The 14361-nt window shown below is 39.5% G+C and overlaps 1 protein-coding gene across 6 annotated transcripts in view; it reads right to left on the reverse strand.

Moving 5' to 3' along the window:
• Positions 1-14361, reverse strand: part of tenm4 (teneurin transmembrane protein 4) — a 139166-nt gene that overhangs the window by 70735 nt on the left and 54070 nt on the right. For 2 of the 6 annotated variants that reach the window (XM_069716343.1, XM_069716342.1), the window contains exons 4-5: positions 5038-5287; positions 1060-1295 (exon numbers count right to left, since the gene is read on the reverse strand). In XM_069716343.1, coding sequence (XP_069572444.1) covers positions 1060-1295; positions 5038-5287 — 486 coding nt within the window. Of the gene's footprint in view, positions 1-1059; positions 1296-2194; positions 2294-2531; positions 2607-5037; positions 5288-13558; positions 13781-14361 lie in introns of all 6 variants that reach the window. The other 4 variants (XM_069716337.1, XM_069716340.1, XM_069716338.1 and 1 more) reach the window with 4 other exon arrangements.

Raw genomic sequence — 14361 nt, forward strand, 5'->3', positions numbered from 1 at the left:
TATTAAGTCAACATGTGGTTTATTAATCTCAACAAGAGCCCAACGCCAATATCTCATTTTGACTGGACCTTTGACCTACCGACAATCTATTCTTCTATCCATCACGTTTCTTTGTGACCACACTGTTACCGTGGACAGTGCTGTTAAATATATAAACTCCCATGTAGCCCTATTTGTTATTCAAATTCTAGCCAGTTAAAAAAAAAATTAACACCAGGTTTTGGGAAGAATTTCTGTGTTGAAATAACAAAATAATCTGCAATGAATGAATTTTACATGACAACCAGAGCAACAGCTGGCTTGGAATATACAGAAGTCTATCAAGAGAAGTGATAACCAGCATGGATGATGAGACCTGAAAAATTAACATAAAATCCCAGTAAGAAATCAAGAGTTGGGAACAGGGTTAAATAAGTCTGAGAAATATAGAGAAACAACCACACAACAATTACTATCTTTACTTTGAACTTCCCTGTTTAGTTCTATATTTTTGTGTCTTCATCAATTGCTTCTTATTATCGTTTACGTGAACACTTTTGTATACAGATCCCAGAGATAAATAGGATACTGTATGATCATATACAAATATCAATGTTGGAAGTCAAAATGAGCAGAACTGATTTAATAGCATAATTTAGCCGATAGTGCTTCCCCACCTGGGACCTGGAAATGCTGGTCAGGGAAACTTAAATCAAATAAGATGAATATTCTAGCTGTGCAGTCCTCTCTTGTGTGATGGCTGATGTCTTTTTAATTTATTTCCAATCTAGCCTATTCACAAGAGCAAGGCAGTGGATTGCCCATCTGCAGATTCACTCAACCCAATCCATGAATGATAATATTTCCTCGGACGATTCGTGGAGCGAAGAGTCAATCTACGATTCCCTATATAACTACGCTCATACAAGGCACGGAGGTCAGATTAAACACTATTAAAATGGATGATAAAAGAAACACAATGGAGAATAGACTCATCCTGTGTCTGCATTCAGGTGAGGGGTGGGGCCGGGGGCGGATCACTAGAGGTATGGCACCCATCGAGCGTCAGAGGTGACTTACCAATGAAGTAGGCTAATAGCAGCAGCAGTGTTACTGAGATGAGGATGGCACTGAGAGCAGCACATTTCCAGTTGCAGTGCTTGTAGGGTTTCTTCAGGCTGAAGGCAGGTCGAGAGAACGTATTTCGAGGCAGAGGGCGAGGGGGAGGCGAGTACACCGTGCTGGAGGTCAAAGGGTATCCTGGTGAAGTTGTGCAATACATTGGTGATGTTCCACCTGGTTTGAAGAGGAAGTGCCTGGGAAAAATGCATTTTCTTGTTAGTCTTAACAGAGGCAACAACCTTTTAGGGATGTTAATGAGCTTAACATAGTGAGTTACTGTGTATCCAAGTGCAGTCCCTTCCACTGGTAAGTAATTCTATTTCCAAGCACATTCAATATTATTACCACAGACATGCTTGTGCTAGATTAGTGAGAATACGAAAGCATACTGGGTGAAACGCTTGAATCAATATGAAATCTAATTTCCAGGACTAGTGACCACAGCTGCTTCTTGTTTACATATATATGCCAGTGTGAGAGAGTCATTCCCCGTAACCATGTGTCAAGTCTGTCCAGAGGAGAGATACAGTAAATAAAGTTGAGCAGAATTATTCGCCCTTGAAAAACATGGCTGGCCATCTCAGAGAACATGTGTAGAGCTGCATGTCCAAGTGGCGTATGATAAGCCTATCAGAGAGTCAGTGGCAGCGGCACTGTTGTCAAGGCCATTCCACAGACAAGTTTACAAGAAGCTCCTGAGCGACAGTGACATGAATGTGATTGAATGTCATATTACAATGTATGATGTGGAAAGTCACCCGTATCTTATTTATAAATATCAGTAAATATCTATGACACATTCTTTTCTAGCAACAGGAGATAACGTGGACAATGTGTTTCATAAAGCGGTCATGTTTAACATTCATCAAAAGCATTACAACTCAGCAATGTGACTCGATGCAAATTGTTAGTTGTCGCAAACAGGGAAGGGACAAATACAGCAAGGATTGTAGCACTGCAGGACACACCCTGATGACTGACAGAGTTTCAAAACAGAGGATGTGTGATGGAAAAATAGCACAAGCATCAATTGTTTTTCATGGCAAACCAGATACTGACAGTCGTCTGTCCAGGTAGCAAACATGCAACATACCCGTCGTTGTACGAGGCATCATGGCGTGCTGATGCCAGAATGTCCATCTCAATGAGGTTGTCCTGTAAAGTCTCTAGGAATGTCTGCTTTGCTATGTTTCTACACACAGGTGGAAAGATGGATATGAAGCTAGTGTGAGATGTGCGTGCAAGAAACACAGAAAACGCCAATACAGTATGTGATCACCAAGCAACATCAACAACAACTGACGAATGGAGATCAAGATGGACGGCATGGGACAAAAAAGAAACCAAGGCCCTTATGGAACTACTTCTACAAAGGTGTGGTACAAATAACAACGAGCTCTCTTGTTCCCCTCGTTTGGACACTGTCATACCTTGTTTTGTACGAGCCCTGCCCTTCTCTGCAAGCGTCTGCCTCTTCTCTGATAAACATTAGAGTATTCTGGCTCCTTTAAGGTTGTGATTGGAAGAAAACAATGCATCACTTACAAATACGTAAGAACCTAAAACTTTTTTCAGACAAAACACTATCTTAGTTTCATTTTTAAGTACAACTCACTGAAGTTTCATAGTTTCTTGGTAGTACCCTTCATTACAACGGAAAAACACATTTTCAGTTCATTATATAGTTTCTAGGGGCTCATTTCTCCTTTCTCCCATAATACACTCCCCCCCTATGAGAGCTCCATTCCATAAGGAAACACTGCAGCAAATGCAATGGAGAAATGAACTGTCCACATGCAATGGGCAGGCTGAACACGTTCAGTGGTACAAGAGAAAAGCCTTGTTTTTTATCCCTGCCCCTTCGAGGCCAGCAGTGAAGTCTGTTCATGGCCTCACAAGCTTGTGTTCTTGGGAAGAATGCAACTTTTAATGAAGCGAGAGAGGGATGCTTGGCAGAAACTCTAAAGAATATTGTGAAGCTTTCTATGGCTGACCAACTGCTGGCATCTCTCCAGTGGCAGACCAGGGTAAAATGTACCAGTGCAGAATTTATCAGGGCCATTCAATTTCACAAAAGTGACGAGCATGTGCGCCACTGTAAAACTATTAACGAAGTAAAAGTGAAATGTATTTTGTAGGATTCATGTGGATATCACTAATGGTCACAAGTTTCATGATTGAATTTTTGGTAGTTGGTCTTTCTTCAAGGCAATAAGTTGTAAAGACTGCGTATGTGGTTTCAGGGGCACGCTTGTCTCCCCTCACCATCTGTTTTCTGCACCACAGGGAATACCTGTGCAGGATTAACTGGAGCTGGATGATGTGAAATCATTCATTATACAACTAACTGTCCTTCTACTAGCTGAAATTGATTTTCATTTTCTTGTTGACTGAACCGTCTCACAATAACTGAACGAGGAGACAATAAGTCTGTTCATGACTGGTTGTTTTGGCCAAGCCAAATTAGCGTTTAGCCTTTTTTCCTGTCAACAACTGTTTCATTTATAGCAACGTATCTCATCCTATAGATCAGTGTTTTGTCAAAATGGGTAGGTGCCACGGGATTTATCATATAATCTGTCGTTTATTGTGTGCTTCAACACGTTAAAAGCAATTTCTTAAATACTGTGATATAGAGCTATGCTTCAGCTACTTACATGATAACTCATGGTTGCTGTAAGTAACACAACATGCAGCTCAGCATTCACAAAATAGTGACCTTCACAGCAAGTGATGGAAAGATTTGACAAAGTAAACACAGGTAAGAAATGCTGATACATCTCAGGCCTCATCGCAGTCTGAGGCAGCTGACCAACCAAAACATAATAGGCCTAGACTGTACATGGATAACAGCTAAACAAGATGGATGGATCACTGTCTGATAGGGCGTTCATCGCGGCTCTGCGTGTTCCCAACATCACGTAGAGCAAGAAACCACCTGTCAGCGACCAACACTGAGGATTGTGCTCTCTCTCCCTACAGAGTGTCTACAACAGCAACTTTACACATACTTTCTTGGTCTGTCTGTGTTTTATCATAAATATGGTTTTAGTTTTGAAAATGAAAGAAACAGAAATAAAAAAAAATAGTGTATTTCCATTCATTCATGGTTCATTTTCATGTAATGCATGTTATATTGAGCTGACAAAAAAAAAAAAAAAAAAGGTTTGGGAACCAGTGTTATGGATAATATATATGTTTATATTGAATTGTTTTGAACATGTCCTAATATAATAATTAATTCAGCAATACAGATAATTTTATCCATGAAAACTCCCTTCAAAATCAAGGCTCCACAATATTTCTTTCCCTTTAATTTACTCACCAGGAAACCAGTAAGAAGTTTTGATTGGGGAGTTTTTCTACTTGTGGCGGAGTCATGTTATCATCAGGAAAGTTGAGATAATTCTGCCTTGTTGTTTGTTCTTGATTTCATACCACCTTGCAGGAAGACCAGCCAAAGAAATACCAACAAATATTCCCTCTGTTACAATAACACTTGACAGATCTACTTCACACAAGGGCCTCCTATTGGGAAATGTGTTAGGGAAGTGCATGCTGATTAATATGAAATAAATAAAACTCTGGGCTGAAGTGGGGGAGCTATGAAGCTTGCTCACAGGAGCACGAATGTAATTTGGCATTATCCAACATGATTATAATTACTCTACTGTTTAAACTCAATAGCTTCCACTGCTAGGATTGCTCATATTAGACGAACACTCAAAAGCAGCACTTTTCTCTTGTTTTCCACAAAATCATGCTCATCACAAACAGTAGGCCTTTGCCCCTAGCAGGATATTTTCCATTTTATTGCTTTGCTGTCTGTGGTAATTTAATAGGGAGCAGACAGCATGAAAAGCTGGGTTCAATGGGACCAGCTCAAGCTCAGTCTTACAGATGTCAACATTGTCAGGGAGACAAGTTTCACAGTACCTTGTTTCCAGCGGGATGTTGCTGTTGAGTAGCCAGTTGTCCTGTGCGCTGCCAGAGTCTTGACCACTGGCAGGGCCTTCAGGAGGAACAGAGCTGTCTGTGGGCGCTGGGCTGGGATTGCTCCGTGGTGTGTAGTTACCCCTGTTCAAGGAGTTAATGGAGGCTGCATGGTGCTGATGATTGGGCGAGTGAGAGTGGGAGAGTGGTAGAGGAGGCGTCCGCAGCCGAGAGTGATTTTGAAAGACTCCGTCTAAGAGAAAATAAGAGGGAAAAAATAAAATATGTAAATTATATTTTTAAAAGAATAATAATTCTACTTATTTACTGTTTTGTTTTTTTGAGGCACTTATAAATCTCCGATACCTTTGAAGGCACCATCAAAAACATTAAGAATCAATGTTTGTTCGCCAACATAGTTAAATCACAGCAGATCCATTGTAGATGCACATTCCAAACGGTTTGTGAAAGTGTGCGTGTTTGTGTTTGTGTGTGTATACCAGATGGTTAAGAAAAATCCACAGCCTATTTAGTGCCCAATGGTGTTATTTCAACTCATTGAGCCTCTGATTGATGAATAATTAGCCATAGTTTCACCAGCAGCGAATAAATTAACACCTAAGCTAATGATTCTTGTTACAGACAAGTTACAAAGTCCTTACATGAACCACTTTTAACTGATCTCTATCAGAGCATGCTCTCTGCCTCCTACAGGGACCTGTGACAGTTTGCTCAGATCAGACACCGACTCCTGGGTAAACAGATGAGCTGGCCTCTTCCTGAACTGATCGATTCTTTAGGCTTTTCTGGACATTCATTTAGAGAGGAGACGTCATTTGAGCATGTGTAATCTTTTCTATAAATGAGATTAGGTCAAAAGCTGGTACATGGCTGGAAATGCTTTTAATTTGAAATGAGATGTTTTGATTTGAAACAGGGTCACAGTATTTGGCCAGCCGGTGGTGACAGTGGTAATTCAGCTTTTATAGGGCTGATCCTGCTGTTGGTGTCCAGCCAACAATTGCTTGATTTACTCTCAACTTCATTTCCATAAATACCACAGTTTAATAGCAGCATATTTAAGATTTGAAACAGAATCAATTACAATCTGCAATTGTCATCAGCATGACATCAGATTTGCATTGGTCAACATGATTAGAGGTGATTATAGTGGTCATCTACCATTCCACAACCCTTAGCAGCCAAATGTGTTCTTTCTTCCATTTTTCCTGGTCTTTTACCAACTCTGTCACTTTACATCAGAGGACTTTAAACTACTAGATATGAAGTGCAGAAGAAGAGATTATACCCTGTTGTCCTATATTTACTATTTGATACGCAATGCACTTCACGAGTTAGAGGACCAATGTCTTGGTGCACTCTGTATCCATTTATTTCCACATATGCTCAGCCATTCATCAATCAATGAAATCCTGGCTTCACACAGAATGGTTTTTCTTTATAGCATTAACCCTCCTTTATTTCACAGATATCCACAACACTAAATTGCCAATTTACAGCACAGAGAGCAGAATACAGACACACACAAGGCTTATTTTGTATAATCAGCTCCTTCATTAAAACGACACCAACTCATGCCAGTCAAGAAGCTTAGAGCCAATTCAGAGTTTTTGGGGGTCCGGAACATGTCGTTCCCATATCAACATGTGTCAACCAAGGCAAACTGAAACCTGTGAAGTGCAGTACTGGTTGTACTGAGAACAGTAGCTTTGAGCTTCTGTGCTTAATGGTACTGTGGAAAGTGGGGAGAGTGCCCTTTTTGTTCACAGGTAGGGCATTCATTAAAGATAAAGTAAGGCATATTAAGACAGAAATGCTGCATTTAAATCTTAGCCATGTCTTTTTTTAGACGACTTTCAACAAGCATGTGCTTTACAGGAAGGGTGGCGATTTTACAGACGCTCAGTATTGTGTTTCAACCCAGTGTTTCTATTTATATTCTGTACAAGACAATATATTGACTATTAAAAGGGCTCTAATTTTCATTATCAGACTCAATTTTGAATTTGGCATAATGCCACACAATACACATGAATATGTTCTGGGTGGAAACAATCATAGAAATATATATTTTGTTTCCATTTTGGACAGATGGTTCAGTGCTAAGTTCCACACTTTTGCACACTGCTGCCCTTATAATTAGGTGAGAGAGAGGCACAACAGTAGACTGGTGTGAAGTAAAACCACCAAACCACAGTTGTTGATGACCTCCCTCCTGCTCAGTAATGTACCTGATCCCTAAAGCCATTAATAAGGTTATGCTAATTTGATACAAGGACAGCACAGATACACAGAGAAATATATCACAAGGACAAATGTGTCATTGTATTGAAATTCATTTACTGCTCAGTGCGCAAGTACGTTCTGCAGTTTGACGATGAAGCAAGTAATTAATTTTTTTGCCCCCCTTTTTTATTTTTTTTATTTACCGGGGACCATGCCTGCAATATTTTTTGAAAGCCACGCCTAAACCCATAACCTCAAAAATCCACAAATATTAATCTATATACATCTTCATATTAGAAAATAAAAACAAAAGTAAAGTTTACTGCAAGAATGGGCTATAGGAGCTCATGCTATTTTGTTCATCCCTGCAGAAAAAAAAAGCACTAAAAGCATGAAAAAAAACAAGACCATACAACAACTTTTGCAAATGTATCATGGAAATACTTTTTTTTTGTAACTTTAGAATATCTAGCCAAATTCTGTGCTACTTAAATATTCAGACAAACCATTACATTTAAAATCAGAAAAAAACAATCTCAGAATTTATATTAATTCTGAATTAAACTTGTTATTAAACTGAATTGATTGAAAATGTCATATTGCATATTGAAAAAATATAAAAAAATAAGTATTGGTGGGGAGCTCAACTATGTGGTTATTGTTACATATAAAATAAGTGCAATGCTCATAAAATCCACAAATTCAATCAAGTTTCCAAATACAATTGGAATGAGTCATGTTTTAAACATGAATAAAACAAATTTAAAAAAAAATCCACATTATGCACGCTTGCCCCTGTCCAAGAAATAAACCTTCAACAACCAGGTAAGTAGTCACTGTTATTTTTGTGTATATAAACAGAAAAGACGTGAAACAAGGCTGTTTATGAGACAAAGCACAGCGCAAAGCTACCATGACATATGCGGTGATTCAGGAACAATTATTCACCACCATCCAAAGGATAGGGGAAAAAATTAATGGTTTTCTATTGACCTGCTTTGCACAACAACATTGTCAAGAAAAGGAGATTCATTTGTTATCAGAGAGACAGAGAAGGGGGACTTTGCTACAATAGCCAAACTTTCATGTGACATTCAAAATGGAAGCCTAAAGATATCCATTCAGTCTGGGAATGTGGGGTTTTCATTTTTCTTTCTAACTGATGTATGCACTGGTTAAGGACTCCAGATGCTTTTCTAGACAAGTAATTAAGGCAAGTCCAATTCATTAGCCTGGACCTCATCCCCACCCTGAGAAATAACGGGAATGTCTGTCTAATGGTTAGATGTTATAAATGCTGGGAGACGGCTGTCCAATTTGTGAAAAAAACAAAACATAAAAAAAACCTCTCAATTGAGACTGTATTATACATCATATTCAACCTTCAGGAGATTCCATGAAAAAAAGTGAGATAGTTCAAACATCTTACAATATTTCTGATGGAAAGAAACTGGCAATAATTGACAATTGGAGTCCAGGATTTCAAAAAGTATTTCTTAAGCATGTAAGATTTCTGAGCATGTTTATTTACTCATAAACCCCAGAAATTACCTAATTGAAAACAATCTGCCAAATGTACCAAATGCTTGTGGATTAGTGTGCATGTTTTAGTGTTGATTCAGATTCAGATGTAGAATCTAAATTTCACAACTTTTGTACTATTAAAATTTTAAATTTAGAAGACTGCCAAGCCTTGGTAAATGCACAGTATGTAGGAGTGCTCTTTATTTTTAATGGTTCATGCTGAATTTGAGAAGCATTTATCATATATAGGCTGTACGGTTTGTTAGGAAAATTGTATCAGGTTTGTTTATTTATTTAAAAAAAAAAATTCAGTGGCATTTGTTTGCATGTGGTTGCTGGGCTCTTGATTTAATTTGCAGCTGTGTGCAGAGTCCAGCGAGAGATTGTATTTCTGAACAAGGACAGTGGATGGAAGCCACAGCACTGATGGTCACACCTGATGAAATAAAGTGATATGACATGCTCCGGACACCCGATCCACGCAACGAAGTGTGAGCTATTCGATACAGAATTAATCAAAAGCTATCCAGCGCCCAGATTAATCATTAAATCTTGCTTACTGCTACATCCCCTGTGGCTAATCACAGGAGCAGAATTTCCAGTTGAGTACCATTTGTCTATAAAAATACAAATAGAATTTGTCATAAGGGCAGTGAAGCTGCACTCTCTCCTGACTCTCTGTAGCTGATTCTCTCTGCTGCTCCTGCTTTTTCTTTCACCATTAGGAAAGTCTGAAAGGCAGAGGATACGGAGGAATTCTAGCTGGAATTGTATGATGGGTATAACGCTCAGCTCTCCACTGGTTCTCTCTGTAGGAAATATGGGGAAAACATCTCATTACTGAAGGAGACAAAATATGCCATTTTATAAGAATACTGTAAAACATCTGCCCTCCAGCTTTCACCGTGAACGTCAAATGAGGTCAAAAACTAGAAAATGACTGATTTCATTTTATATTTATACAAGTAAATAAGTAGTACAAGCCCTATCAAAAGTAAACATATAAACATACAATGAAATTATAAAAAAAAAAAACTAAAAATCTGTTTATAAAGTCTACCACAGTTTGCAGCCTCATCTATGAGGATCAGTCCACGCATATGTTTCTCTTTCCGTTTCTGGAATCAAATGGATTTTCTGTCACTCTTTGAGCTGCCTTAGCAAGAACAAGACAAGTGGTAATGCACGCTCTGTTCTGTATGTCGCTCTGCTGCATATCCATCAAGAGGTGGAGGATTTTGTTCGAGGGCACAGATGGTCTGCAATTATCACAGAATGAAAGTAATGCATCAGAATTTATGTCAATGGAAAGAAGATGGAGGTATGTAAAATGCATTATCCGTGGTGTCTGCATTGACAAACAGCAAGTTGAATTGAACTGGATAAATTATCTTTGGACTCCAGTTCATTGACCACTCAACATTGACATTAGGAAGAAAAAACAATTCCTTTTGATATGTCATTCCAAAACTGGAATTTTGCATATTCAGAAAAACAGGGACATGGCATGAGTGCCATGTGCTACTCATTAAATTATTATTCAGCCTCAGATAATTTTATTCCTCACGGTGTTTGTGGCAAATTTACTTTCTGGTGTGACCTCTTTTAACCACAATTCCCCCTTCTTGCAGACGCGGGGGAATGATTAAGCAGTTCAAATGAAGACTTATTTGAATTCACACAGAGACACGTCCCCGAGGCTTCTGCCCGGCTCAGCATTCCTGCTTGGTCAGCTGTGATGTGCTGGTGTGCCCGCCCTTTCACCAGGGAGCTCGGCACCACTGAAAGCTAACACCGTGCGACCCCATGCTGTTTTGCATTAAGAGATGCTAATGCTGGGAGGTTGCAGTGTCTCAGATCTTGTGGCTCAGCGTGGCAGCGGGCTCTCACTGGCAGTCTCCCCAGGAAGAAGTCCCTCAGAGAAAGCCGAGGGCCACAGGGAAACACATGCTTCACAAAAGGACTGTAGGCTTCAGCGAGCAGCCTCATCAGCCTTAAAGAAACCATTGCTCAGTGCCCCCCCACAACCACAACCACACACACACACACACACACACACAAATAAACACAGCCGCCTTGAAGGCTACTAATGTGAATAACGACACGCTGCTGAGAGCGTTTACTTAAAAAAAAAAAACCAGCAGAACATTTTAAGTCCTGTATGTGGGCTCAAAGATGACCTTCAGCAAATGTAATCTGAAGTGATAAAAAAAAACACCTGTTTTCTCCTGCAACAGATACACTGTGAGCCAATTATTTTAGAGACACTTTTTTTTTTCCTCTGGTTGTTCACTGACAATATAAAAGTAAATTCTTCCTGCACCGTGTAAACTCCAATTTGGAATATTTGTTCAATAACTGACCTCCATATCAAAAAGATCTGACTTGATATTCCAGTCATTTTTGCCAAAGTGGCTTTTAAATGACCTTTTTTGCTCATGTAATTTCCAATGAAAACCTGAGATGCATTGTTAATTTACATTTACATTTGGCAACATGACTCCTTTTTTTTATCATTCAGAATTCCAGCTTCTACATAAAACATACAAACTCCTTACATTTGATTAAACAAATTTATCGAGACATTTATGATCTCCAGTTTAATCATTTTACCTATTCTGTATGCCAAATCTACAACCCACTCACAACGATTACATTAATGTAGCTCAAGGTAACACTGTCACTAAACAGTCAGCATGTGTTAATCAAGTCACTCAATTCTGGTGAATCAGCCTGGGTTGATAAAGTTATTTAGGTATATATATTATGAAAAAAGTAAAGACAGAAAATTATGTTGCTCACTGTGAAGTAATTTTTAACCAAAACTAAAAATTATTCAGATCTGAATGAACCAAATCAACAAAAGAAACAGAAGAATATATTTGAACTGAACAAGGAGTGGAGGCTCTTTACCGTTGTTATTTCAAATTGTTGCTGGCTACTTACAGTCATTGTTTTGTTTTGTTTTTAATTTACAATGAAAATCTGTCTAACCAAATCATATGCATATTTTGCATAACTTGCTAACATCAGCTGGGTGGCAGGTCCCCCAGAATGGGAAAACGGGCGTCAGTACCAAGAGTACGTGTTTCATGCTATGGCGATATGAATGTGAGAAAAGGCCTCGCACTCATTAGTAACAGCCACACAGAAACTTGCTGGACTTGGCAACTTCCAAAAAGCCTGAGGATTACCACGGCAGCTGCTGGAGGTGGGATATTCCTCCTCAGTCCTCTCCTACCCCTCACTGACAGCCTGAGGCCAACCTAAACGATGTACCTATGCAAATCAGTGTCATTGTTATGAGACAAATCTGCTGCAGTAAAGGCCATTCCCCCACCCATGTCCCTTTAAGCACAGTCATGTCACTGTTGGGTGATCAGCGTGTTGCTGCTGAGCAATTAGAGGGGAGATTTGCAATGGGATTAATAACTCATTCTGAGCAGGCAGCTCAGAATGGAGTTTGATGTAATTCAACCCTTTGGGTAGTTAACTGGTAAGCTTGATCAATTATTTGGACTTGCTGCACCAGTGGCAGAAATAAGTACTACTGCAATAGTTGAAAGGAGTTCACATTTAAATACCACCTCATTCAGCATATAAATGTTGACTTGTGGGAGATACGCATCATGAATTTCTAAGTTTGAATGACAGCATTTTATATTTACATGGAGATGGATCATAAAACAAGACTATATGACTGGCTACACTTCTAAATGTGATATTATGTGGCCATAATGATGAAGTTACCAAGAGGAAATACTTCTACCATGCATTTTCATACACCATGCAGTGAGTGTTTATGGTGTTATAAATAGAGTACACTGAATTATCAGCATGAACGCCTTGCAAGTTAATAATTAATACACAAGAGTCTAGGAATCTTTAGCAATCAGTGAACAAACAAATAATACATCAACAGCACAATTTCACGCCATCGACCATCCAAACTATATTGTTTGCCACGCACAGCTCATGCCAAATGAAATCTTCACAGTACTTAAAAGAATAAGTTAACTGACGATAATTTGTGACACCTTTTGACTGCTACTAAATATACCGTGCATGTTTTTGAGTGTATGTCAACATCAACACCATGTTAGCAGGTTAAGCACAAATGTCATTCTGTCAGCATGAATGAGTATTAACATCTACAGTGGGAGACACTGCGTTACATGGGAAATAAATAGCTGACATTTATAAATGGGAAAACACACATGGAGTCTTCAAACCTAATCTAACTCAAGAATAAGGTTTTGAGTTGTTTTTAAGCTGCATAACAACTGTGTTTTTCAACTTTTTCAACTGTGTTTTTTTTAATATGACTTCAGAGGGCTCAGTCCTACATTGCAACTGGTGTAAAGTAACTCTGTGTTTCTTGCTTATTTCTTATCTGAGGTGCGGAGGTTGCATGCAGACTGTTGTTTCTGAAAGCTCTGTAGAGAGATTGTTGACGATTACTCCCACCATCACACATTGCAACTGAAGAGAAATATCTGTGACAAATATCTCCTGCTGAACCAAAATTGTCCATCTCTTTGAGTGAGGCCCTGAACCCTGCAGACCTTGTTTCAGAGAGTGTGCTTTTCCTGAGGCTACATATCGACTCAAAGTTTCTACTCTCTCTCATGGTGCTGAGAAAAAAGGGCCATGTTCTTGCCTATAGCTATCTGCATGACCTATAACACAAAATATCCAGGAGCAGGGGAAGGCTAACCTCCAGAAAGCAACAGTAGTTTGAAAACCAACTCACCATCAGCAGTTGCAGTGGTAGGAGCATACAGGTTCCCTGAGCCAGTTTTAACTAAGAATGAATTGGGGCCAAACTCATCCTCAGAGTCAGAGTCCTGGGTTGGCTGAACCGCACAGTTACCTAGCAACCCTCCCTGGCTCTCATTGGCTGCAAGAGAAGGGGGAGGGTATGGGAGCTGCTCAACAGGGGAGGAAGAGGCGGATGAACAATGCAGCGGAGGACCTGTGGACCACAAACAGAGACAACACATGGGGGGACGGGGGAAGGGGGGAGGGAGGGGGGGATGAAACACACCCAAACACAGACAACATCAGACAGAAGCATAACACCCACACACACCCACACGCACACACACCCACACGCACACACACACCCACACACACACACACACACACACACACACACACACACACACACACACACACACACACACACACACACACACACACACACATGCAAGGCTTAACTCTGACACTTCAAAAACAAACAGGGACACATCTGCCTTTGTCTCTGCCACCTCACCCCAGCTGGGAAGAACAATACAAACAACTGAAATGACTTTGAGAGAGAATAGAAAAGGCAATTGCCTGGCACTAGTTTAGAGAAATAAAACAACAAAACACCTTTTTGGGGTGTTTAATGCAAAAAATTTGAACAATTCCTGGTTATAATGCTCAAATCTAAAAACAAAACAAAACGCAAAAAAACAGAAGTGATTGGTTTGGGTGTATGCAAACATTAAAGCATAACATACTGTACACAAGAGCATGCCAATTCAGACACATCTACTAAAAAACTCTAGA

This window comes from Brachyistius frenatus, unplaced genomic scaffold (assembly GCF_029030835.1).
Source record: "Brachyistius frenatus isolate BFR_SWC_R1_liver_20210118 unplaced genomic scaffold, ASM2903083v1 Contig_155, whole genome shotgun sequence".
NCBI lineage: Eukaryota > Metazoa > Chordata > Actinopteri > Embiotocidae > Brachyistius > Brachyistius frenatus.